Raw genomic sequence first — 26,289 nt, 5'->3', positions numbered from 1 at the left:
GCCACAGCTCCTGCTGGCAGCAGCACCATTTTCATCAGCTGGCTGGCAGCTTTCAAGTAAAGATATCTGGGGCTAAACACATCTCTTTTCATTAAACTGTTTGGGAGAGAACAAACAGAAGTGGGACAGTGTCTGTGCTGGGATGGTCTGTCCCCATCCTGGCACCCGAGGGCTCTGCAGCGCTTTGCTGTGTGAGCAGAATGTGAAGGCACAGGCCTGGGTGAGGCTGAGCTGCCCTGGGCCCCCCAGCACCCCTCAGCTGGGCATTGCAGCCTTTTGTTATCTGCTCCCATGGCTGGAGGCTCTCTGGCAGAGCCTGGAGCAGCAGGGGCAGCACCACTGCACGAACACAAGAGTGAGAGGAGAGCTCTTCTGCATCGAGACCTTCTCCTTCACCCTGGGCTCAAGGATTGCCCAGCCCCGGGGGCAGCCTGGGGGCTCAGGGGGTGCACAGCACTCCTTCCACCCTGGGCACAGCCTGGGGGCTCAGGGGGTGCACTGCACTCCCACCATGGGCACAGCCTGGGGGCTCAGGGGGTGCACAGCACTCCTTCCACCCTGGGCACAGCCTGGGGGCTCAGGGGGTGCACTGCACTCCTTCCACCCTGGGCACAGCCTGGGGGCTCAGGGGGTGCACAGCACTCCCACCATGGGCACAGCCTGGGGGCTCAGGGGGTGCACTGCACTCCTTCCACCCCTGGCACTCCCATGGCACTGAGCCCAGCCTGGTGTTCCATCACCCTCTGTGCAGACCTGGGCTTCCAAAAACACACTGAGGGCTCACCTGAGGAAACAAAACCAAACTAAACAACCCACATCTTTGCACAGCTGGAGTTTAATAACACACGTGGGCTATAAGATATGCAGCAGAAGGTGAGGGTGGGTGGACAGAGCACAAATGGCCGTGGTGGGTGCAGGTGTTGCTGCCTCTGAGACCCCACTCCTGCCCGAAATGCCACTGCAGCATGGTAATATTCCAATAGCTGCACAGCTACTCTGGGTGTTTCTGCCTTTCCCATGTGTCCAGTGTGGGGAGGAAAGCTGCACTGCTGCTGGGTGGCACCGTCTCGAAAATAGCCTGAGGATGCCCTGCTTAGACACTTCATGTGGAACAAAATCAGAGACCTGCTACTGCACTGCTTGCCTTGACAAAAGAAAATGTCACCGTGCAGAAAAAATATGATCACTGCACCCCTGGTGTGTCCTCACTGCACTGTCCACCTGAGGGTCCCCACCCAGAAGCAGCACTGGGAGTACCCAGCAGTGGTTCTTAGAGAAAATAAAGTGAGATATGCTGCACTTGTATTCTGAGGAGCTGGGGACTTGCCCAAAGCCAGGCTGGGAAGCTGAGGAGGTGGCAGGGAGCTGCCATCCAGCAGAGGGCTGGGGCTTAGGAGGGATTTCTGGTTTTAATTCTACCCACCTCCATGGTGACATTGGCCTTTCTACAACCTGAAACAGAAGAAGCTAAATGGCTGCTTTTAAGCTCATAAATCCAGCCCTGTCTGAATACCCACCTTCCGCAGCTTCCCTTCTTTGGGAAGCACCCACCAGTGCTTTCTGCCACAGCTGCTGGTTTGAAATAGCCCAGGGCAGAAAGAGCTGCTGCCCCCTGGGACAGCCCAGGCCCTGCCTCAGAGCAGTGGGGCTGGGGGCAGGCAGAGAGCTCAGCACCAGGAGCCTGCAGGGCCCCTCTGCCCCCTGCCCCTGCCCGTGTCCCCCAGGAGCTGGGGCAGACAAGGGTGTGCAGCAAGAAAGGTGCAGAGACATGGGCAGAAACCAGGCAGGGGCCCTGGGATGGGACCTTTGGCTGATCCGCAGTGCTGCCAGGAGAGGCAGTGCCACGGGCAGGGCTGCTGGGGCTGCACAGCCTGTCCCTCATCTGCTCAGGGGACACAGATCCCACAGCCTGGCCAGGACAGCACCCACCAGGGCAGTTTGGAAACAATGCTGTCCTGGAGCCTGAGCAGAAAGCAGCCGCCCTCTGGGCAGCCCTCCAGCACACAGCCACAGGAGCCAGCACCACCAACAAAAACTACAGAACGTGATGGAGGCAAACCTTACCTGAGCATTTGAACGCCGTCAGCTCCACGGCCTGGAAGAGGAGAGGAGGTGTTAGCAGAGGGTACGGCTCTGGTGCCTTTGCTGCTGGCTGCCCCCAACACATCCCTGGGGCCAGGCAGGGCTCCCCAGAGCCCACCCACCTCCTGTGCCTGCCCAGGAACCAGAGCCTTCGTCCCAGCCCCAGGGACGGGCACCCAGCAGAGGGTCCCCGGACCCAGGCGCACCTCTCAGGGTGAGGAGCTGACACCCTGCTCCTAACACCCGCTCTGGGGACCCTGCCAGCCCCGTGGGCACCCACCAGGCTGGATGCCATGCTGGACACCACAGGAAAAGCCAGGAAAGGATGAGGGCACCCCTGTGCTGCGGTGGGAAGAGCCCACACAGTCTGCACTCCGTGTTCAAAGGGTGGTAATGCTCTGGGAGATGTGAAATTCCTACTCCCAGTCCAACAACAACAACAAAGATCACCAAACAACATTTACAAAAGCTGAAACACGAAGAACATCTTGTCTGTGTTTGTATCTCCATTTGCTCAGTGTTTTGTCATTTTAAGTGTTTTCAAACGCCTTTAAGTAGCATCTTCTCTTCATCCAAACTATTGTGCAGCTGCCAGTGACATTCTGAGTGTACTGCTCACTGTGACTCAGCCAGGGAGCAGGGAAACAGCCTGGCTTACATAACTGAGGGCACTGACAGCAGCCCCAGCCCCCTGCAGCACAGGGCACACCCAGAGGGCACAGGTGTGCCCAGCACTCTGTGTGCCCAGCACTCTGTGTGCCCAGAACTGTGCCATGCCCAGCACTCTGTGTGCCCAGCACTCTGTGTGCCCAGAACTGTGCCATGCCCAGCACTCTGTGTGCCCAGCACTCTGTGTGCCCAGTGCTGTGCCGTGCCCAGAACTGTGCCATGCCCAGCACTCTGTGTGCCCAGTGCTGTGCCGTGCCCAGAACTGTGCCATGCCCAGCACTCTGTGTGCCCAGAACTGTGCCATGCCCAGCACTCTGTGTGCCCAGCACTTCCATGCCCAGCCCTGCCGTGTCTGGCACTGCCATGCCAAGAACTGTGCTGTGCCCAGCCCTGTGCCGTGCCCAGCCCTCTCCTATGCCCAGCCCTCTGTGTGCCCAGCCCTGTGCCCAGCCCTGCCATGCCCTGCCCTCTCCCATGCCCAGCTCTGCCCTGGGAGCTGCAGCAGCACCAGGAGCAGCCCCAGCCCTGCAGCACCTGCCTTGGCCAAGCAGGGAACCAGCACATTAAAAATGCAGTGTTTGTGCACAGCAAAGCCCCCAGTGACCCTCACAGGAGGGAAGCACTTTCTGTCTGTGCCTGCTGAGAAATGCCACGGCCTTGGCATTCAGGGGATCTGCTGCTCCTGCTGCCCCTGCCTCAGGGATCTCGGGTCCTTGGGCTCATCCCTGGGGCCCACGTCCTGCGCCTGTGCCAGGAGCTAACCCTGACCCTGGCTCACCCAGCCAGCACCTGTGCCTGGGAAAAGCATCACCTGAGAGAGCCCTGGTGCTTTACAGCACAGGGGGCCTGGTGCTGCAGCATTAACCACAATATAAATCATGAGAAATGGAAATATGGATTTTACTGAGTGGCTACAGAACGATATGCCAGCTGTAGAAGTATTATCTATTGGATAAATAAGAGCTGTCTATGTGACATAGGTTTTCAAAGGATAAATATTAGAGAGGGAAAGAGAGATCCTTCAGTGAGAGACTCATGAAAGTAGTGCTGGATTTTATTCTGAGGGAATTACAGCTCTTGTATGTCAAGTACACAAGGACTGATGATCATTTCAAAAGCAGGAGATGGAAGTGGGAGCAGAGTAGTCAAATTTAAATTGTTCCCTGCTTTAGGCCGTCCTTGCTGAGCTCTCCATCCCATGCAGGCAGCACAGCCCTCCTGGCAGAGGTGAGACTTGCCCATGGCACCTGCCCCACTGCCTGATTCAATCTGCTGTCCTTGGGAAAGCCTCCTGCTCGATCCATACCAGCCCCAGCCTAGGGCTTTATGGCCCAAATTCAGCAGCACCTCGTGCTCCTCTGGGGCCCTGCTCTGAGCCCCCTCCTGGCTCCCCATGGGCTCAGGGTGAGCCTTTGCCTTGGAATTTGGCTGAATTTGACACAGAAGTGTTCTGGGCCCACTTCTCTCCCTGTTGTCCCCCTGCCCAGGCTCAGGTGGTGTCCCCACAGAACTGCTGTGCTCTGGCAGGGTGCAGGTGAATAACAGGAGCTGTTACATACCGGTCTCTCAGGTGACATGATGGATGAAATGCCCATGGGAATTCTGGCTCCAAAATTTCCTAAAGGGTGAAGCAGCACAGTGAGTTCATAGACCAGAGAACAGAAATATTCCTGCTTTCCCAAGAACTTGGTGCTTTGTGTCCCCCACTGAAGCAAAGAGACCAAACGGGTTTTCTGCATCACTGCACCCACAAACTGGTTGGAAAATGCAAAACCTTTTTGCCCCAAAGCCAAAATCCCTATTTTCAACTGTCACCTTTGCCTCTCCTCCAGAAAATTAATTTTCAGATGCTGAGATGGATTTTTGCCTCAGGAGAATGCAACGCTGCCTAAGATGCTGATGAGACCACCCAGCCTGGGCTAACAACAATCCTCTCACCTCTGCTGGTGATGCTCTTCACTGGAGGGTCTCTGTGCACAGGGCTTGGCAGGGCAGTCTCAGGGGCAGGACTCAGCCTCCCCATGTCCCAGGAGGTCGTGTTCCTCGGGCTGGATAAGTAGTTGATGGGATGAGAGCAGTTCTGGAACGACAGGCAGGAGACACAGGACAGTGAAAGTTGCAATGAGCCTTTGCTACACCCAGATCCGACTTCAAAGATGGATTTCATCATCACTGCTTTGGCTCCCATCCCACCCTGGCAGAGCAGGCTGCTGCCTAATAGGGGATAGGCTATCTTAGGGTCTGTGGTGTCCAACAAGACCACAAGGAAGGCAGACAAAAATAAAAAAATAAGATTTCTTTCCATCATCCTCTCCTCAAAGCAGACCCACAGTACAGCTGGGACCCTCCTCTGGTGGGTGGCTGATGGATGAAGAGGCAGCAGGGATTCCTCCCAGCTTACTGTGAATGAGAGGGCTTTCTTCTTGTCCTTCATCCTCTGGATGGCATTCCTCACCTGCAGCAGAGCAAGGACATGAGAGAGGCCACAGCAGCTCCAGCACAGCTGGAGATGCTCCAGCAAGTCATGGAGAAAAAGTAGCCAGGGCTCCAGCAGCACATGGGGCTGTGCTGCCACTGCCAGAACCCAGCTCCCCCCAGTGCCAACACAGAGCTGCTGTGACCAGGGACTGAACCCATCTCTTACCTCACTGTTATAGACAGCATAGACCAGGAATATGTACAGGCCCTGGAAGGGACAGAGCAGAGGAAGGGTCAGAGATGCACAGCTGGTTTGTGCTCCTCCGCACAGAGCAAAGGGGCTGAGGAGCCCTGGGGTGGGTGAGGCTGGCACAGAGGGTGGGCACAGCCCAGCAGGGACAGCCAGGCGGGGGAAGCCTCCAACACCTGAGACCAGGCTGCTCACAGAGCTGCTGTCACACGCCAGGAGAGGGGCAGAGAGCAGTGGCACCTCGGGCACCGCTGGGCACAGCTGTGTGAGGGACGTGCCCAGAGCGAGCCTTGCCCGGGGGCCACAGCCTGGGGCTAATTACAGCTCCAGACCCACGGTTCTGGCCTTAAGGCAGCCCTATCTGGCCCACCAGATTTATGTTGTATCTGTGGGTGTTTTGTTATCGCAGCTAGATAAATCAGCTGCAGCAGGAGATGCAATCCATCTTGTCTGCAACGAGCCCTGCTCTCATCTGCGAGCTCTTGGCAGGCCATGGCAGCGGCCCCTGGCACCGTGCCCTGACCTGTCCTTCAGCCAGCAACGCTGCTCACTCCCCCAGACCAGATTTCTGGCCAGCCTTGCAAGGCAGGTCTTCCTTGAAGGAATCATTCTGGATGAGCGTGGGGAGGGGCCGCGGGGAGGGCGGCTGGGAGCAGAGGAGGAAGGAGAGGAGGCCCAGCTGCAGCAGAGGCTGGGAGCAGAGAGCCCCTCCTGCCCCCTCCCCTTCCACCCTGCTCCTGCCCCTGCCCCTGCCCCTGCTCTGCCCCACAGCACCACGGGCTCCCTCCTGCTGCTCAGCCCCTCTCTGGGTTCCTGCACTGCCTGGCTGCAGGAGGAGCTGTCATGTTTGGTGCCAGCACACAGCGCAGCCCTGAAGTCAGGCTGGGGCTGCTGCAGGCAAACAGAAAAGAGTCAAACAAAAGCCAACCCCAGCCACAGAGCAACTGCGCAGGACCCACACGTGAAGGAACGCTCTGGCCTCAAAGGAAATTCCAAGTGATCCGTAGGAAGTAAGCAAAGGGGCTGAAACAGGATGGCTTTCTCTCAACTCTGCAGCTTCTCACCAGCATTTATTTCTCCTCTGGGGCGATCTGCAGATTGTCCTGAACTTGGTAATGAGGGGATGTGTGCACATGGTGACAGGGCCACCACGGGCTGGGGTTCACCTGGCAGAGCAGGGCCAGCTCCAGGCTGGAGACAGCCAAGGGTGCCAGGGGAGCACTGCAGGCCTGGGTACAACAGGGGCCCATTTCTATTGAAACAGAAGGAAAATGGGAGATGGGTTGCAAAACTCTGATCCCAGTGGTTTGGAGGGCAGGCCCCAGTTGCTCTCTTGGCTTGGATCCCCTGGAGAAGGATTTGCCCTCAAGCACTGGGCAAGGGACCCTGAATACACAGTGCCAAGGGCTGTGACAGTCCAGGGAGTGCCCGTGGGCACCTCTGGTGAGGCTCAGCCCCAGCCCCAGGGCTGGGCTGCCCCGTGCTCAGCCCTCCCTGCTCCCACCTGCCTGCTGAGAACTCCCCCTTCCCTCAGACTGTGCTGGGAGAGTGGTGTGCAGGGCTGTGCAGGGATGTGCAAGGGTGTGCAGGGGTGTGCAGAGGTGTGCAGGGCTGTGCAGGGATGTGCAAGGGTGTGCAGGGGTGTGCAGAGGTGTGCAGGAGTGTGCAGGGATGTGCAGGGGTGTGCAGGGATGTGTAGGGGTGTGCAGGGATGTGCAGGAGTGTGCAGGGGTGTGCAGGGATGTGCAGGGCTGTGCAGGGGTGTGCAGGAGTGTGCAGGGGTGTGCAGGGATGTGCAGGGCTGTGCAGGGGTGTGCAGGGGTGTGCAGGGATGTGCAGGAGTGTGCAGGGATGTGCAAGGGTGTGCAGGGGTGTGCAAGGGTGTGCAGGGGTGTGCAGGGATGTGCAGGGGCGTGCAGGGCTGTGCAAGGGTGTGCAGGGATGTGCAGGGGTGGGCAGGGATGTGCAGGGATGTGCAGGGCTGTGCAAGGGTGTGCAGGGATGTGCAGGGGCGTGCAAGAGTGTGCAGGGGTGTGCAAGAGTGTGCAGGGGCGTGCAGGGATGTGCAAGAGTGTGCAGGGGTGTGCAGGAGTGTGCAAGGGTGTGCAGGAGTGTGCAAGAGTGTGCAAGGATGTGCAGGGGCGTGCAAGAGTGTGCAGGGGTGTGCAAGAGTGTGCAGGGATGTGCAAGGGTGTGCAGGGGCGTGCAAGAGTGTGCAGGGGTGTGCAGGGATGTTCAGGGGTGTTCAGGGATATTCAGGGGTGTGCAGGGATGTTCAGGGGTGTTCAGGGATGTGCAGGGATGTTCAGGGGTGTGCAGGGGTGTTCAGGGGTGTGCAGGGATATTCAGGGGCGTTCAGGGGTGTGCAGGGGTGTTCAGTGCTTCTCTAGCTCCATCTACAGCTCCCTTCTCTCAAGGTCTGCCGGCCTCTGTTGATGCTTTGGCTCGCAGGTGCTGAGCACACGTTCCAGGAGGTTTTGTCACCGCGTGTCCCTGGGTTCAGATATCCCCAGGCCCTGGAACAGCCCCAGGCCCAGCCATGTCCCGCAGCAGGGGCTCATTCCCCAGGTGCAAACTGCAGGAGGGATGCCTGCCCCATTTGGCTGCACAGGTACCATGTTAATTACCCATTATACGAGCAGATAAAAACTCTAATGAGTTTGTAACTGCCAATTTGGAACCACGCTGATGTGAGAAAAACTAGCACAAGAAACAAAATCTGAACTGGAAACCCGTGGCACCGGCAGGACCCTGCCAGAGAGGGCCGTGCAAGGTCTCCAGAGTCATATCTTGTATCTTGGAAGGATGAAATGAGTTTCCTCGGACAAAATGGCCCAGTGCCTGGGGAAAGCTGGGCTGGCTTCAGAGCTCAGGTGTCCCTGGCTGCAAGGACAGGCAGAGTGCCCTGCAGGTGCCAGCCTGGCCGTGCCCTGGCGCCCTGGGCACCCCCGTGGGGCAGGACTCACCTGGAGGGAGTTCAGCACGATGAAGACATAGGCCCAGACGATGCTGAGGTGCACCAGGAGCCCACAGAGCCAGGTGAGCCCCAGCACAGGCAGCAGCACCAGCACGGGTTTGGCCGTGGCCCTGGTGGGAGGGAGAGCTCAGGGTTACCCGGGCACATTTCAGGGATGGAACGCTGCAAGACAGGAGCTGTGGAACAAATTCCTCTGCAAACAAAATAAGTTAAGACAGGAAAAACCAAATATTTCACCTCCCAGACCCCAGTGTGCCAGCCCTGCTCCTCATTTATCACTGCAAGTTAGCAAGAAGGGAGCTCTTTGACGTCATCAGCCACGAGAAAACAGCTATTTCCCCCCAATTTCTGCTACAAGGAGGGTTTCTCTATTTGTTTTATTTGCACATGGATGTCACCCTGCCCTCCAGCAATGCCCTATCTTTGTGCTTCTGTAAATTTGGGAAAATTTATTTATGCTACAGGGGAACAATGCGTGTCTAGCAGGGGTATCCGGCGCCAGCTAACAACAATAAAAATTCACAGAGCATGATAAAGTAATGACTCAGACAGCAGTTTTTTAGAGGTCTCTCAGTATTGACTGATTACAGAAGTCCCCACTGCCTCTTCCCCTGTGTGTGTAACCCCCACCAGCCTTACTTTCAACCCACCAAGTCCCAGGCTTGGATTTCTGCAGGCACTGCCAAGGGTCTCCTGTCCCAAAGGGGTGAGAGTCAGGAGTGTGAGTGCAGATGGAGACCAGCACTGGTTCCCTAAGCTGAAGGTGCTGGCTGGGCTTCTCATCTGGGGGTAGAGACTGCCTTTGGGTGGGACACAGATACCCTGGGGGAGAGAATCCCTGCTGCCCCTGCTGCTCTGGCTCTCACAGCTCACTGTCTCTCACTCGGCTGAGCCTCTCTGGCCAACCTGTGCCAGTGCCTCAGCAGCTTCACTGGAAAGGATTTCTTCCACGTATCTAACACTACCTCACAGATTTCACACCCAGGGCAGCCCAGCTGGGAGAGCCAGGCCCTTCCCTGCTCACCAGAGCTGTGTTCCAATCTGGCTCTCCAGGCTGCTGTTGGGTGTCAGCATCTTGGATCTCCTGCGGGCGCTGGCCACGGTCACGGTCACCACGCGGAGCAGCACCAGGCTGTTCACCTGCCAGGGACAGAGCTGGGCTCACTGACATCCTGCAGCCTCAGCTCCACAGGGGGAGGCTCCTCTGCTGGAAACTGGGGTCAGAACTCGGGGACAAATGTCACTGCCAGGAAAGGCTTCACAGAGCTCTCTGCACAGGTGTGAAATCTGGGAAACTTATCCCAAAACTGCTCCTACAGAGCTCTTCCCTGTTAAAGGTGTGTTCTGGACCCCATGAACATTGGACCTTTTTCTGCTGCTGTGTTTTGTGTATTTCAAGGATGCAGATATTCCTGTATTAAAATCAGACCTTTAGCTAAGGCAAAGTCACACAGCACATTCCTAACTGAACAGCCAACCAAGGACTGGTCAGCAAAATTTTCTTAAAGCACTTTTTCCTATCAAAAAGCTTTTTTGATTAAAGAGATTTACTTGTACTGCAGAAGTCTATATAAAGCAAAACAACACTTTTCCTCTAAAAGCAGCAGGCAGAATGAGCTGCACCCCTGACTCTGCATTGCTTTTCTGGGAGCAGCCCCAAGGGAGTCCCCCCTTCCCAGCAGGGTTTGGCACTTACAGCCAGGATGAGGAGCACAGGCCCCACGAAGGCCCAGATGACGTTGGTCTGCGCGTTCAGCCAGCAGTGGTTGGCTGCCACATACTTGTTAAAGGAACTGGCAAGGGTCACCCCCACGATGAGGACTGGAAGCCCTGCAGAAAAACCCACGGGTTAAACCCTGGGAAAGGCAGAGGTGCCCCATGCAGGGTGCTGTGCACCAGACAATTGCTTCAAAACCCCCCTGACCAGACAGACTTCAGCATGAGCCTCCAAAACCCCACAAGCAACATCAATCCTCTGCAGCTGAAATCTGTCCTGGCTCAACACAGGCAGATTTACAAGCTGTCAGCATCTGTCTCTGAGGTATAAAGCATCCCAAGTCCTGAGTCCTGACCAAAGCAATTTATTCCTCAGATTGCTTTTTTAACAAAATGGACAATCAAAGACATAAACCAATCCAAAATACTTGAAGTGGTTGCCCAGTGTCCAACGAGGTGTGTGCTCCTTGAGCAGCACATCCTTAAAGAGGCCCCTCTTTGACACAAATCTCAGCTTATTCATATAATTCTATGTCCCTAAAGGGCTCCCTCAGAATAAAAGATGCTTAGTGAGGAACACATTTATATTTAATTACTATCAAACAACAGTGATGCTCTCCAAGAACAAGAACTTACCATAAATCTCCTCCTCCATTTTTTCTTTTTTTACTGAACTCCTGGATTAGAAGTATAACAAATGCTGCTCAACTTATATTTTAAGACTAGCAATTTGACAAATAATTCCAGAGAGCCTCTGCAGGGCACTGGCGCCCAGTTCTCATATTAAATTAAATCAAACAACTGTGTATATCTCCTATTAAAACTTTCACTAGAAAAGGAAAAGAATATTTTCCTGAGGAGCCAAGGCAGAGGAGTGTGCAGATACCCCAGCCTGTCATGTAGTAGAACTTCATTCTCCTGCCTTCACTCATGTTGACTGCCACCACTTTGCTCCAGAGGAGAAGCCCCTCCACCAGCATCCATGAGAAGGCTGCCATGAAGAAGAGGTGCAGGAAGGCAGTGACCATGAAACACAGCACCTGGAGGGACAGAAACCACACTGCACAATATAGATTTGTGCATCTCCAAACAGAGAGACACTTCTACCAGTTACAGGTAATTAATAAAAGGGTAAGGTGATTAGACTTTAATTTATTTAAGGGAATTAATAAACACTTCTGTTCTCTTGCTCTGACAGAGGCACTGGAGCCTGGCCACGTGGGCTGAACGGGCCATTCCTGCTGAGCTCACCTGGTTGGGCTTGGCCAACTCACTGACCATGAGCAGAGCTTCCCCTGCAGCCAGGGCAAGGATCAGGTTCTTGTGCACAGTCGTTCGTTCACTCTTGGGGACACTGGGGAGGGACAGAGGGAGCCCTGAGCTGCAGCCACACAAAAGGTTCCTCCCTGTCCCCTCGGGCTGTGCAGGCCTGCCTGGGCCACTTGCGGTCCCTCTGCCACTCCCTGCAAAGATGACAGTCAGAGGGGCAGAGCACAGCCCTGCTGTGCCAGCCCTTGGTGCTGGGGCCACTCTTGGGTGCAGCTGCTGAGCCCTTGGCCAGCTCCAGGGCACAGGCAGGGAGGGAGAGGTGGAGGGAGCCCCTGCCATGCTCACAAGGCAGATCTCTGTGCTTGCCAAGTGACACAGAAGGGTTGGCAATCAAAGAAATAGTCCTTGCTCCATTTATTTTATAAAAATTAATTCTAGCAGAGCAGCTTTTATAGTAAACATCGTTAGTAATTGATAGAAACCTTGCCACAGACATGCAGGTGTGTGCACAGATCAGTGAGCATCCCCACAGAAACAGCCAGGGCTGAGCCCCTCTCCAGCCAGCAACAAGAACTCCCCTGTACCACCGAGCAGCTCCCAGCTCTTCCCACACACCTGCCCCACCCCACGCTGACAAAGGACACTCTGAGAAAGGCTCAGAAAGGAGGAAAATATCAAGTAGAAAATACAGGGAAGGCTGCAAGTGCCCAGGCTTTTCTTACCCAACTACCAGGAACAAAATGAAGGTGACCATCAAGGCACAGAAGGAAACTCCACATCCAATGAAAGTCAAAGTCTGCAGGGTGAACTCCTCCTTGCTGGTCCTCTGCTCCACACATGAAACGACAGAAGACTCAAATCCCTCCTGAGTTAACCCCACCAGCTGGCAGTGCCAGCACCCACCCAGAGCCAGGCTCCTCACTCACCTCCATCTCATAGACCTGCAGCAGGATGGCAAAATTGGTGGTGTGGTTGCAAAAACAGGCAGTGGAGTCTGGGAGAGACTTGGCCACAGAGCAGCCAGCTGTGGACCACATCCCACCAGCATCTGGGCTAACGTGCAGCAAAAGCAGAGAAAACACAGGGAAATTACCCTTCACTTCCACAGAAAGCCAGGGCACAATGGGAATTGCAGTGTCCCAGAAAAGGCCGAGTTTAAAGGAGGAAGATGAGGATATCAGAAACAGGTCTTCACCTGGACTTCCCTTTGGTTCACCCTTTGTCTCAGCAGCTTTGCCTCACTCCGCAGGCACACAACGAAAACAGATCTGGTGTCAATGTGCGCATTAAAGAGTGGAGTTCAGCCATGACAGCTTCAAACAGAGCCCAGCTACTGCATGGCTCTGGGAAGGGCTCCCTGCACAGCCCCTTCACTGAGAGCAGCCCTGGGCTGGCTGTGCCCAACTCTGCCACCAGCTCAGCCTGCCCCAAACCCAGCATGGTGCCCTGCTCCCCAGGACAGGCCTGTCCCAGCCCAAGTTTTTTTTCACTTGAATGACTTAATTACCAATCTATAATATATCACAGCCTCAGTGTTCTCACCACAGGGACATCCAGCAAAAACACCTCCCAGTGCCAGGCAGGATCTATGAGGCTGGGAGTCCTGCATGTCTTTGGGTCAGCCCTGCATCTTGGGCTGACTCTTCTTTGCCACAGGTAACAACCATAATTAACTAGGGCTTTCCATTTGAGCTGGATATACCTCATTAAAGGTCACTTGCTTGTGAGTGACTTCTCCAAAGGAAATCTTCCCAGGAAAGCATTCTGCTCCCCAGACAGGGGATGTCAGCACACAAAGGAGGCGAAAAATTCCAGATCTCTACTCTTACCATTACATTTATATTGAGATGTTTGGTTTTCCAGTGCAAATAAAAAGCTCGTAAATCTAGGGACCTGAACCGAGACAAGGCACCTGAGGCTGAAGTTCCAGAAGGCACAGACGGGCCCCACCAGAGTATTGGGCAGGTCCTGCAGGCAGAGAGGGGAGAGAAGGGGTCACACAGGCACTCCCTGCAGGACACGGGGCGCAGTCACTGCCCCGGCTGTGACGGCTCTGCCAGAGCAGGACAAGCACAGCGTCGGGGCAGGGACAGCCCCTTCCCAAAGCTCGGGGACCGTGCCGTGCCCGGACAGCCGGGCGGGGCCGTGCGGTGCCAGGACAGCCGGGCGGGGCCGTGCCAGGACAGCCGGGCGGGGCCGTGCCGTGCCAGGACAGCCGGGTGGGGCCGTGCCGTGCCAGGACAGCCGGGCGGGGCCGTGCCAGGACAGCCGGGCGGGGCCGTGCCAGGACAGCCGGGCGGGGCCGTGCCGTGCCAGGACAGCCGGGCGGGGCCGTGCCAGGACAGCCGGGCGGAGCCGTGCGGTGCCAGGACAGCCGGGCGGGGCCGTGCCAGGACAGCCGGGCGGAGCCGTGCGGTGCCAGGACAGCCGGGCGGGGCCGTGCCAGGACAGCCGGGCGGAGCCGTGCCGTGCCAGGACAGCCGGGCGGGGCCGTGCGGTGCCAGGACAGCCGGGCGGGGCCGTGCCGTGCCAGGACAGCCGGGCGGGGCCGTGCCAGGACAGCCGGGCGGAGCCGTGCGGTGCCAGGACAGCCGGGCGGGGCCGTGCCAGGACAGCCGGGCGGAGCCGTGCCGTGCCAGGACAGCCGGGCGGGGCCGTGCGGTGCCAGGACAGCCGGGCGGGGCCGTGCCGTGCCAGGACAGCCGGGCGGGGCCGTGCCAGGACAGCCGGGCGGGGCCGTGCGGTGCCAGGACAGCCGGGCGGAGCCGTGCGGTGCCAGGACAGCCGGGCGGGGCCGTGCGGTGCCAGGACAGCCGGGCGGGGCCGTGCGGTGCCGCTGGCAGCGGGCACAGCCCGGGGTACCTGGGCACGGTGCTGCAGGCGGTAGCGCACGGCCGTGCTGATCTCCTGCTGGTCACTGAGCAGGGTGGCTGAGATCACCGCTGTGCCCACCGAGGTGCCCAGGTACCTGCCGGGGAAGGAGCTGCTCTCAGGCACAGGAAGCACGAACGGGATCTCCCGGGGTACCGGAACGGCTGCGGGGATCCGGGTGCTGCCGAGGGCCGGGCACGGGGCACAGCGGACCCTGGGGTACCGGGCACAGCCCCAGCGCTGCCCGTCACTGCGGCGGGCACCGGAGCATCCCCAGGGCTCCGGCGGAGCGGCTGAGCCGTGCGCGGGATGCGCGGGCGGCCATCCCCACCTAGCGTCCGGAGCTCCGGGAGCGCAGCGAGCCCAGAGCCACCGTCCAGGGACACCTTGTGCCAGCCGGGGGCACCTGCAGCAGCCCCCGGGGGCTCTGTGCCCCGCACCCCGGCAGAGCCGGTGACCCGCGGGACCAAAGGCACACAGGACACCCCACGGGGCAGCCCCAGTGCGAGGGCCGAGATGGATCGGGATAAAGCTGACCCCAAAACCCTGGCACCAGCTCAATGCAGATTTGAAAACGAGCCCTTCCGTGGCGCTGAGGGCAGCCCTGGGGTGCGGGGGGCTCAGTTTCACTCACTTCTGTCCCCCATCAGGGGCAGCCGTGTCCTGGGCCACAGCACTGCTGGACAGGCAGCGCTGCAGGGAGCCGTAGCCAAACCACATGTTCTTCACTGTGACTCTGTGCAGACCTGCAGGGACAGGGACAGGGACAGGGACAGGCACAGGGCAGCGCTGGACACCCCTGCCCTCCCTGGGGGTGATGCTGGGGGTCCAGAACGCCCTCAGCTCCGAGCTGTGTCTCTAGAGGGGCTGTGCAGATCCTCTCCCCCACAGCCCATCTCCCTTTTAGCAGGAGTGTCCCCTCCCCACGCCTCTCCAGACCTTATGTGGCCAAGGTAAGGAGTTTGTGGCACTAAGGAAGGCCATGCAGAGGTACCGGGGGAGCTCAGGTGTGGTTACAAACCTCTGGATTTCAGCCTTTGCATTTCTTCCGCGGGAACTTCAATGAAGTCGTGCCTGCCCTTCTCAGGGGTCTGACCATGTAGGCCTCATCACTCAGCTGCTGCTCACTCAGCTCCAGCTCCCTCACCTCCATCCCTGTGCAGAGGTCAAATCAGGTGCTGAACCAGGTCAGCCTTCCTCCAGAGCCACTGCTGCAGCAAAGTACCACAGGGACACTGGACCCAGCCAAGGCCAGCCAGGACCCACAGCAGCAGCAGCAGGCAGGCAGGTTCCTTTCCTTGCAAACCAAGAGCATCTGGGCTCAGCTTCTCCCATGCCCAAGGGTTTCTTACAATGCTCTTGCAATCCACAGCCTGAGAGGTGCCCTCACACTGTGACACTCTGCACAGAGGAAACGGGGAGCAGGCTGCAGGGCTGGCAAGAGTGAGCCAGAGGAGCAGAGGAGCCAGGAGTGGATTTGGGCTGGGAACCAGACAGGGTGACTGATCTGGGTCTTGGTGAGATGCCCTCCAGTGCCACTCACCAATATTCCCATGTTGGATCGTGATCTTTGTCCTCTCTGTGGTCAGCAGTGGGACCAAGAGTGACACCATTCTGTCACAGAGCTCAACCACAGCCATGGGCCCCCTGATAACCTGCAAAGGCAGAGAGAGCAATGGAAATCAGCACCTGTACCATCAGCCCTCCCTCCCCACAGCTCACAAGAGTTCCCTTAAACGTTTGGTCCTTGGCAGAAAAAAAAAAAGAGAAGTTGAGACTCAAGGACAGCACAAGAGCCCGTGGTGGTGCAGCAGGCCAAGGAGGAGCAGGTGAGGCACACAGCACCACACTGGTGACACCAGTACCTGGCTGATCAATGACCACGTCCCAGTGTTCTGCTCTTCCAGAATTAACTCTGCTACTTCCATGTAATACTGGCCCAACTGCTCCAGCATCTCCAGCTCATCTCCCTCCTGGATTTCCAAATCTGAAACTTGCTTTAGTAATTGAAGGACTGCAAGGAGGTCAGATGGCTCAAGCACGGGCACTTCTCCTTCTCTCAGAACACTTGCCAAGATATCCAGAGCATCCAGAGCCACAGAGAGGTTCATGTCTTGCACACCACTCATGAAGACACTGTCAGGAATCTGTCATGGAAAAGGGGGTTTAGTCCAGTGCAGAGCCCTGACTCTCCCTGATCCTCAGCTGTGCCTTGGCAATGCCCTGCATGCCCCTGCTGGCACCAGGACCTATCTGGCCAAGCAGGAATATCCTGGGGGAAGGGATCTCTTGTCCTCTGTGCAATGAGTCAATCTGAAGCAACGCTGCTTGTTTGATCACAGCAGAAGTTACAGCTGTGTTGGTCACAATCTCCAACAGCAGCTCAGGAAAGGTCCCAGGCAGAACTGCTGGCAAGGTGACCTCAAACAGCTCTAGGTGCCAACACACCCACCCCAGCAGCTCCTGCCTGCCCCAGGTGCCAGCTGCCCCTGCTGGGGCTGCAGGACTCACCACAGTCCTCACTGCAAGGGTGTTCACACGGCTGGCAAGCGAGTGGCTGGACTCCAGCTGAGCTCTTTTCAGCTGCCAGTATGCATCTGGGGACAAACCAGAACCACAACCACTGCTGAGGTGTCCCACAGCGTGGTTAACACATGCCACGTTCAAAGCCTGGGCAATGGTCCTCAGATGGTGGCTAAGTCTGCAGGACAGGCAGGACAAGGAAACTTCACAGCTGCATTTTATTTTTAGCACAAGATCCCATCTGGAGAGACAGTTTCACACTCCCTTTCTGCCTCTCCCCATGCTCCCCTGGCCAGCGAGTCTGGGAATGCCTGGACTGGGAGGCACTGACAGCCCTGCACCCAGAGCCATGCAGGGTGTGCCACCACTGCCCAGCCCAGCTGGGGAAGCGCCAGCCCCAGAGGGTTTTGCATGTGACCCCTTCAGAGCAGGGGCCTCCCCATCCCTGGCCACCAGCCTAGCCAGGACCTCCAGGAGTCTGAAGCAATGCATGAATAACTAACAGATGCTGTACCCTTGCTGTAGTGACAGATGAAAGGCAAAGGCTGCAAACAAGATGCATAACTGAATCCACTGCTGCCAACTTCCAAAACTCTGCATTCCTCCACAGGCCCTGTGGAAACACACACAGACAGAGCGGTCTCCTGGGGACACGGCATCCCCAGCAGGCATTGCCTTTCCTGGAAGCCCTGGCACAACAAATGCTCTGGGCTGTGCCTGCAGAGCCAGGATAGCGGCCACAAGGACACTGAGACTTACCTGGGCAAAGAAGCTGCAGGGCCACTGCCTGGATAGTGCTCTCCACTTCCAGGGCATTGGAGCTCCACCCAAAAACCAGGTCCTGCTCTACCACCCAGCAGGAGCGAACTTTCTCAATGTGCTCGGTGCTGAGGACTTTGTGCCAGATGTGCAAGTCAGTGATGTTCCCACTGAAGGACTCCTTTGCCCTGAAGGTGCCCCCCAGGGAATCCTGGTCCTGCCCAATGATGAAGGTGCCCTGGCCAGAGATGGCCTGGGGGGCACAGGGTCCCACGGAGCACAAACCACTGGCTGCTGCCCTCCTCTTCCCATCAGCATAGATGGCCCAGGTCCCGTTGTCCTGCTGCCAGGTCACACAGAAGTGATGCCACTGCCCATCAGCACGGAACACGGGCAGGTAGGGGGAATGGTGCCCGTGGACAATGAGAGCAAACCGAACAAAGCCCTCCTCATCCACAAAGCCACGCAGCTGGAACTCGTTGATGAAAGCAGGCACGGCGTAGGAGAAGATGGTGGCAATCTCCTGGCTCCTGGTGTCCCACTGCAGGTGGGCACAGGCTGTGACAGCAGGCAGGGCTGGGAAGTCAGAGAGCACCTTCACATATTTTGTGTCTGTTTTGTCTCTGAATACCAGGACTGGGACAATGTGGCCACCTAGAAGGAGAAATTTCAGTCAGCAGAAAGGAAGAAGCATAGGCCAATAAAGTGACAATAAAAAAACCAAGGGACAATTTCTCCAGTCATATTTTTCAGTATGAAAGCACCTCTCAATAGCCCATGTCCACTTATACTCACGTCTCCTCTTTGTTTTGTGCAGCACACTGTCCCTTTCCTTTAGCCAGACAGAGCCTCTGATGTGGTGGGACTGCAGCAGTTTGCTGAAGGAGCCTCGTTCACTGTCCTGGGGTTCAAGGAGCAGCTGGGCAAAGTGCTGCTCACAGTACCTGTCAGCTTGCCACCAGTCCAGAGCAGCGCCCACATATTCATATGTGTGTCCTGGGGTCTCAATTGTGACGGGAGCAAAACCTGGAGGAAGACACACACACAGCCTGGGGAAACAGAAAGCCTCTCCAGCCCACAGTTAAAATCACTGCCTCGTGCACCTTGGGAGAGCTGCTGGCAGGAGCTCAGGTCCCCATTCAGCCCTTGGGCACAGTGTGACAGAGCTCAGACCACATGGGACCTGAACTGAGGGGTGCTGTGGCTGCTCTCTGCCCAGGGCTGGAGCTGGGCACACGCCTGTGGGACACACAGACCACGCTCAGCTCAGCACAAGGGAAAAGCTCACTCTGCTATGCCTAGAGATGGCCCTCAGAAAAGCTTGTTCAAAGCAGCTATGCAAAAACAACTTCACTTGCTTTATCCCCGAAAAGCTCATCTCAGCTTTTGCACTTGCAGATGCAATTTTCAGGCACAAAATAATCTGTTTGATTTGCAGTTGCAGTGGGGCACAGAGCAGCAGCTGAGCAAACAGCCTGGCAAATATCAGCTCTGCGAACAACATTTTAGGCACAAAACAGAGTAACAGAAAAAGTTTCTTTACCTTTGTTTGCACCACCAGACACCTTTTTTTTCTCTGTGCTGGATATTGCTTGTAAAACACATAGAGAGTGCTGATAAAAACACTAACCTTTAGAAGTCTGGTTCTTGGCAAGGGTTGCAAAGGCAAGGAGACTCCTGGACAGACTGACCTGGTGGAGAGGATGTGTTGTAACATGCAGAGAAACCCAGAATAAAATAAAACCCCAAACACCCAGAATAAAAAAAAAAAAAACAAACCCCAGTAATACTTACCAGAAAGCTGAAGAAGCAAGAATCATGTCTCAAGTCTCTCCTAACCATGCTGACCAGCTGGGAAGGTTTCACCCTTTGCTAGAATAAATAAAGTATTACTGGAGATGCATCATGGAGACAGAAGCACTCTGCAGAAATGGCATTCCCTGACAATGCTGCTTTCCTCAGAAAGTCTCAAAACAAAAAGGAGAAAATTACTCCCTCTGAAATACCTGTCCTCAATAGTATCTTATCCAAAGAATTCCCAGATCTTCTCGAAGACCTTAAGGTCTCAGTTTAACATTTGTTTGCAGCATATAAAATAATTAAGCATAAAACACAGAGATGTGTGATATCAAGGAACAGGCAAGACCGCAGAGCCTCTTCATCTGCATTAACTAAATAAAAAAGCCACCATAAATGGCATCATTAAACTGTGTTGCATCACCGTCAGCTTTTCTTGTTGCCTTTAAAACCTGCAGGACCAGAGCACCAGAGCAGACCCTGCAGAGCAGCAAATCCAGCCTCCGTGAGCCCAAACACAGAGCCCAGCACCACGGAGCCATCCCGGGGAGCTCAGGGCTCGGCAGCGATCCCCCATCTCCCCACCCCTGCCCCAGGGGGAGCAAACTCCGAGTGCAGACAGTAAAAAGCCCAGTAAAATCATAGATGAGGCACGTAAAGACACAGGATGGAAACTGGCAACGCCAATGCAAACAAGCCCCGGCGCTCCGGGCACCGGCACCGCCGGCTGTGAGTGATCTCTGCTCCCCGCGGGCTCTCCCCTGGCGCTGTAAAAGCGCATTTAAGCACTTTGCTGCTAAGGGACTTGGGAGATCCGCTCTGCAGCCCGGGCTCTGGGCTCACAGTCTTCCAAAGTTCAGCGGAGACTTTGGAAACACCCAGCACAGCTCTTGGCCCTCCAGGGAAAAGTATAAATCTGATGGGTGAGAGGGAGCCATGGCTTTGCCGATCTCCCTCTCCTCAGCCCGCACCCGTAGCCTCAGGTGTCCTCTTCTCCAAGGAGGGCCCTGGAGATGGTGCGGACGAAACCTGGGACCCGCTTTGGGCAGAAAAACGGAGCAGTGGGGAGAGCCCGGTGTCCCTGCGGGGAGAGCCCGGTGTCCCTGCGAGGAGAGCCCGGTAACCCAGCGGGGAGAGCCCGGTGTCCCTGCGAGGAGAGCCCGGTGTCCCAGCGAGGAGAGCCCGGTGTCCCTGCGAGGAGAGCCCGGTAACCCAGCTGGGAGAGCCCGGTGTCCCTGCGGGGAGAGCCCGGTAACCCAGCGGGGAGAGCCCGGTGTCCCAGGGGGGAGAGCCCGGTGTCCCAGCTGGGAGAGCCCGGTGTCCCAGCTGGGAGAGCCCGGTGTCCCTGCGGGAAGAGCCCGGTGTCCATGCAGGGAGAGCCCGGTGTCCATGCAGGGAGAGCCCGGTGTCCCTGCGGGAGAGCCCGGTAACCCAGCGGGGAGAGCCCGGTGTCCCAGCGGGGAGAGCCCGGTGTCCCAGCTGGGAGAGCCCGGTGTCCATGCAGGGAGAGCCCGGTGTCCCTGCGGGAGAGCCCGGTAACCCAGCGGGGAGAGCCCGGTAACCCAGCGGGGAGAGCCCGGTAACCCAGCGGGGAGAGCCCGGTGTCCATGCAGGGAGAGCCCGGTGTCCCTGCGGGGAGAGCCCGGTGTCCCAGCTGGGAGAGCCCGGTGGCTCAGGGCACCCCGGGTCTGGGGCCGCCCCGGGGAGCCCGGGCAGGGCCGAGCTCCTGCACGGCCACGGCGGGACAAGGGCGAGAGCCCGGCGGGGCACGGAGCTGCGGTGTCCGGAGCGGCGGAGAGCGGGAACCGCGGCCGGTCCGCTCCGCTCCGAGGGACCACGGCTCCGCAGCCGCTCCGCATCCCTCTCCGCATCCCTCTCCGCATCCCTCTCCGCATCCCTCTCCGCACATCTCCCGCACGCCGCCCCTCGCAGCCCCGCCGGGCCCCGCACACCGCAGGTGCCGCCGCTCCCTGCTCGCTCCGGGCCCGCTGGGCAGCGGGACGGTGACTCCGAATTCCCGGGGCGCTGCTGGGCACCCGCACCCCACTGCCCCCGTCCTCACCCCACATGGCCCCCAGGACGCCCCTCCAGCCCACCCCATCACCAACATCAAAGCACTCACAGCCCTCCCTGCTCCGCTGTGCCAGCAGCGCCGGGATCTTCTTCCCGGGCGGTCACTGCTCCATAGAAGTGTCCAGTAAACCTTCCCAGAAAACCTGGCACATGATCATGGCAAAGAAATCAGGGAGTGGGGGAGTGACTCGGGATCCTCACGGCAGAGAGAGCCCCAAACAGCCCAGGAGTGCAGCTGAAGGGGGGCAGCTCTAGAGATGTCCAGGGGGCTCCTGGTGCAACGTCCTCACCCAGCAGCTTCAGCATCCCGGCGTTTCCTCCCACCAGAGCCTGCAGCTGCCCCGGGGGGAATGCCAAGGCCGGAGGGTCCAGGTCACCCCCATGGCTGTGGCACTCCCCAGCTCACCAGCCAGAGCTGCTCCTTTGGTTGATGCCCACTCACCTTTGCTACAGCAACAGGCACACAGTTCCCACTCCTCCCGTCCCAGGAAATGCTTGAATCACACCATGGATTCACCAGCAACTGGCTTTTGTTCTTCAGGGTCTTCGTCTGGGAATGAAGGCAGTTTTCCCATCCCAACGCCTCTGCTCTTGGCAATAAATCTCCCACAGAAGAATGGACCTTGGAGGCAGCTGCTCTGGAGCTTAGGTGCCTGTTGGAAGTGGCCTGGCGTCCCTGGCAGCGTGGCACGGAGCGCCAAGGGCCGGCCAGCAGCATGGCAGCCCTGCAGGAGGCTCTGCTGCCCACTGAGGCTTGGCCAAAACTGGATCCTGCTTCCCCTGGGAATGGAGAGAGCAAAGGGCACGAGGCAGAGCCCAGCTTTAGGCCAAAGAACTCAGAGGGAAACTGCAAAATGATTTCAAATTTAGGGCTGGATTAGGTTTAATGAGAGTTAGAGTTTCCCAGTACACAGCAAAACTGTGGTCTTTGTGCCTGTGTCTTAGAGAGAATGAATCACCTTTTGTAAGAGCACAAAGTACGGTTTTCTGGTAGCATCAGAAAAGGGATCAAGCCCTCAGCCTCACTCTTCTCTGCATATTCAAATAAACCTTCCTCTGTGCACATGCAGGGAGGTGAAGGGAAGTTTCCTGTGATCACTGAATGCCACCCAGGTTTCCAACCTCACCTACACCAGTTACCTAGATTTAAACATTAACTGATTTCCATAAGTATACACTGAATTTTCAAATAAGACTTGATGCTTTGGCTGGCATCCAGGATGTCTCTAGAGACCCTGGCAAGAAGGCACCACTGGCATTTCAAAGGAAAGGTCACAGCCAGCAAGTGGGAACCAACAGTTGGAATCTCATTGGCTTCACCTAGAATCACACTGAAAAGGCTCCAGAGAGTACAGCCCAGGAAGAGTGGTTCCTTTGGACCTCCCAGCTCTCCAGATGATTTCTGTGCCCACATGGGCACTGCCAGCTGTTTGCTCCCTGCCACGGAGCAGATTCGTTGCCATCAGTGCTGGCAGCTCCTCCCTGTATCAGCACTAATTCCCACAAAGGCAGTCAGCTGTCTCCTTAGGGCAACTCAGCTTCTGGAATCACCTTCATGCATACACCTTAACATAAATCAGAGATGACAGAGTTCCTGGAGTTAAGAGGTGTCTGTCCAGCACATGAAGACCTTGGCAAGCAGACATACGACCTTGGGATGGTTGGATGGCAAAATCCCAAAGCACTTTTAATGCTGGTAAATCTCTCTAACAAGCAGCTGAGCAAAGGGCAAGTTGTTTTGTGCCATTTGGGTGATGCTGTCACTTTGGGTTAGCTTGGTTTGGAATAGGCTGCAGTTCTGTTTACACTCAGTCAATTTAAAAAATCAGCTCAGGTGCATTTTAGGGGACGTTTCCTTAGCAGTGAGTAAACCCTGAGCTGCCACCCTCAAGGCACATCTTTCACACAAGCCTTCCCAGCACATGGGCGAGCAACATGTTAATCTTTATAAATCAAATATTTGCCAAATGGAGTAGAAGCCATGTGTCTGAGCAAGATGCACTGAGAAATGGAACAAAGCACAGAGCGTGTCAGAGATCACTCAGTCATGTGCAAGTCTGTCCCTTGCAGAGTTATCCTTCAAAACAGCATTCCCCTAGCCCAGTTGTACAAATTATTCTCCTCCAGTCTCTTTTTGTCCTGCTGTTTGCTGCTCAGAACTGACAGTCTCTAACCCAACTCCTCCTCACTTGGTTTAGTGTCACCCAAAGTTTCATCAGCACCAGTTTTGACCCAAGGCAGGGTTTCCCAAGGGCTGATTCAGTAGAAGAGGTGCAGACTTACCTCCCTCCCCAGCACTGGGGCTGTGAAAGTGTGTCACACCACTGCCATAGCACAATTATTTTACCCTTTCACACATCTGAATGTTTCTCAAGCTGCTGCTGGCCTGTGCTGCTGCAGGTTCTCCACAAAAGGAGATTCATCAGCACTCAGGAAGCAACTAACGCTGCACTGCAGTGCTCAGGCCATGGCACAGCTCCTGCTCCTGCTCCCAGGGAGCCCTCAGGGCAGGACATCCCATCCCTGACACTCCAAGCAGGCTCTTACACACACTGCCACTCTCACATGGACCAAGCTGGCAGAAGCAGCAGTGCCTGGAAAAATCCAGACAGCTCTCGCAGCCCCTCTGGACACAGGCACAGGGTCAGCACCTGGCCCCACACTCCCCTAGCCTAGAAAACAGGTCTGTACCTGCACAGCCACCTCTGACTGGCCAGGGAGCAGCCGTCAAGTGCCCAGCTGGGACCTGGGATGGCAGCTGCCATTTCCCATCCACAGCTTTCTTCAGGTACCCAAACAAGTTCCTCACCCTGCACACTGGAGGTCTGCACTGATGTGATTTTATGGCCAGACACACACATCTTTTGCAATGCCACTATTTGTCTATTTCTCTCGTTTTCCTCTCCCCTTCTCCTTTCAAGTCTGTCACATCAGGGTTGCCCAAACTTCCCGATGCTACAGGCTTCCCATCAAGAGCCTGGCAGGTGATGGATATGTCCCCAGGAAGCTGAGGGGAGAGGGCACAGGGCACAGGCAGAGCAAAACCTCCCCAAGGGGACAGGGTGGCCCAGGGAGGTCTCAAGAGCCTGCCTGTACCAACCACCTCCTCACACAGAGCATGCACATCTCTCCTCAGTCCTGACTTGCATCCTGGGGACATGGAGCTGATAGCAAGGAAAAGATTTTCCTAATTTTCCTCTGGCTTTCCTGATTCCTGTGTGTTGGAAGAACACCTGCACCAGGAGAAAAAAAAGTCTGAGACTTGCTGACCAAATGAGTTCCTTTCTAGCAGCTGCTCCCTTCCAGACGCAGGGCTGGTCACAAGCAGCCACTGACACAGCTTGTGTCACTCACTGCTTGTGTCACACACTGCCCGTGTTACACACCACTTGTGTCACACACTGCTTGTGTCATACACCGCTTGTGTCACACACCACTTGTGTCACACACCACTTGTGTCACACACTGCCTGTGTCACACACCGCTTGTGTCACACACTGCCTGTGTCACACACTGCTTGTGTCACACACTGCCTGTGTCACACGCTGCTTGTGTCACACACTGCCTGTGTCACACACTGCCTGTGTCACACGCTGCTTGTGTCACACACTGCTTGTGTCACACACCGCCTGTGTCACACACTGCCTGTGTCACACACTGCTTGTGTCACACACTGCCTGTGTCACACGCTGCTTGTGTCACACACTGCTTGTGTCACACACCGCCTGTGTCACACACCGCCTATGTCACACACTGCCTGTGTCACACACTGCTTGTGTCACACACTGCTTGTGTCACACACCGCCTGTGTCACACACTGCTTGTGTCACACACTGCCTGTGTCACACGCTGCTTGTGTCACACACTGCTTGTGTCACACACCTGCCTGTGTCACACACTGCCTATGTCACACACTGCTTGTGTCACACACTGCCTGTGTCACACACTGCTTGTGTCACACACAGCTTGTGTCACACACTGCCTGTGTCACACACTGCCTGTGTCACACACTGCCTGTGTCACACACTGCTTGTGTCACACACTGCTTGTGTCACACACTGCTTGTGTCACACACCACTTGTGTCACACACTGCCTGTGTCACACACTGCTTGTGTCACACACTGCTTGTGTCACACACTGCCTGTGTCACACACCGCCTGTGTCACACACCTCTTGTGTCACACACTGCCTGTGTCACACACTGCTTGTGTCACACACTGCTTGTGTCACACACTGCCTGTGTCACACACCGCCTGTGTCACACACTGCTTGTGTCACACACTGCTTGTGTCACACACTGCCTGTGTCACACACTGCCTGTGTCACACACCTCTTGTGTCACACACTGCCTGTGTCACACACTGCCTGTGTCACACACCGCCTGTGTCACACACCACTTGTGTCACACACCGCTTGTGTCACACACTGCTTGTGTCACACACCACTTGTGTCACACACTGCCTGTGTCACACACTGCTTGTGTCACTCACCACTTGTGTCACACACTGCTTGTGTCACACACCACTTGTGTCACACACTGCCTGTGTCACACACTGCCTGTGTCACTCACCACTTGTGTCACACACCACTTGTGTCACACACCACTTGTGTCACACACTGCCTGTGTCACACACTGCCTGTGTCACTCACCACTTGTGTCACACACTGCTTGTGTCACACACCGCTTGTGTCACTCACTGCTTGTGTCACACACTGCCTGTGTCACACACTGCCTGTGTCACACACCGCTTGTGTCACACACCACTTGTCTCACACACTGCCTGTGTCACACACTGCCTGTGTCACACACTGCTTGTGTCACACACTGCTTGTGCTGCTGCTTTGCTTTCAGGGCCTTTGTAGGGCCAGTCATTTGGGAGACCT

General features: G+C 56.5%; 1 protein-coding gene across 1 annotated transcript; it reads right to left on the bottom strand.

Moving 5' to 3' along the window:
• Positions 1-1,390: 1,390 nt before the first annotated feature.
• On the bottom strand, positions 1,391-19,376 carry ADGRD2 (adhesion G protein-coupled receptor D2). Its single transcript, XM_054516987.1, is given in 26 exon segments — positions 1,391-1,452; positions 2,065-2,095; positions 4,311-4,369; positions 4,690-4,831; positions 5,153-5,206; positions 5,396-5,437; positions 8,386-8,506; positions 9,421-9,536; positions 10,093-10,226; positions 10,999-11,152; positions 11,364-11,466; positions 12,104-12,207; positions 12,308-12,434; positions 13,294-13,349; positions 14,244-14,349; positions 14,887-14,998; positions 15,274-15,345; positions 15,348-15,407; positions 15,796-15,907; positions 16,118-16,399; positions 16,764-16,849; positions 17,290-17,388; positions 17,535-18,188; positions 18,330-18,560; positions 19,165-19,225; positions 19,329-19,376. Coding segments are annotated over 26 exon segments (3,228 nt in total).
• Positions 19,377-26,289: the final 6,913 nt, after the last annotated feature.

The sequence above is a fragment of the Molothrus ater genome, chromosome 20 (genome assembly GCF_012460135.2).
Source record: "Molothrus ater isolate BHLD 08-10-18 breed brown headed cowbird chromosome 20, BPBGC_Mater_1.1, whole genome shotgun sequence".
Lineage (NCBI taxonomy): Eukaryota > Metazoa > Chordata > Aves > Passeriformes > Icteridae > Molothrus > Molothrus ater.
This window is presented reverse-complemented; position numbering and strand designations above follow the sequence as displayed.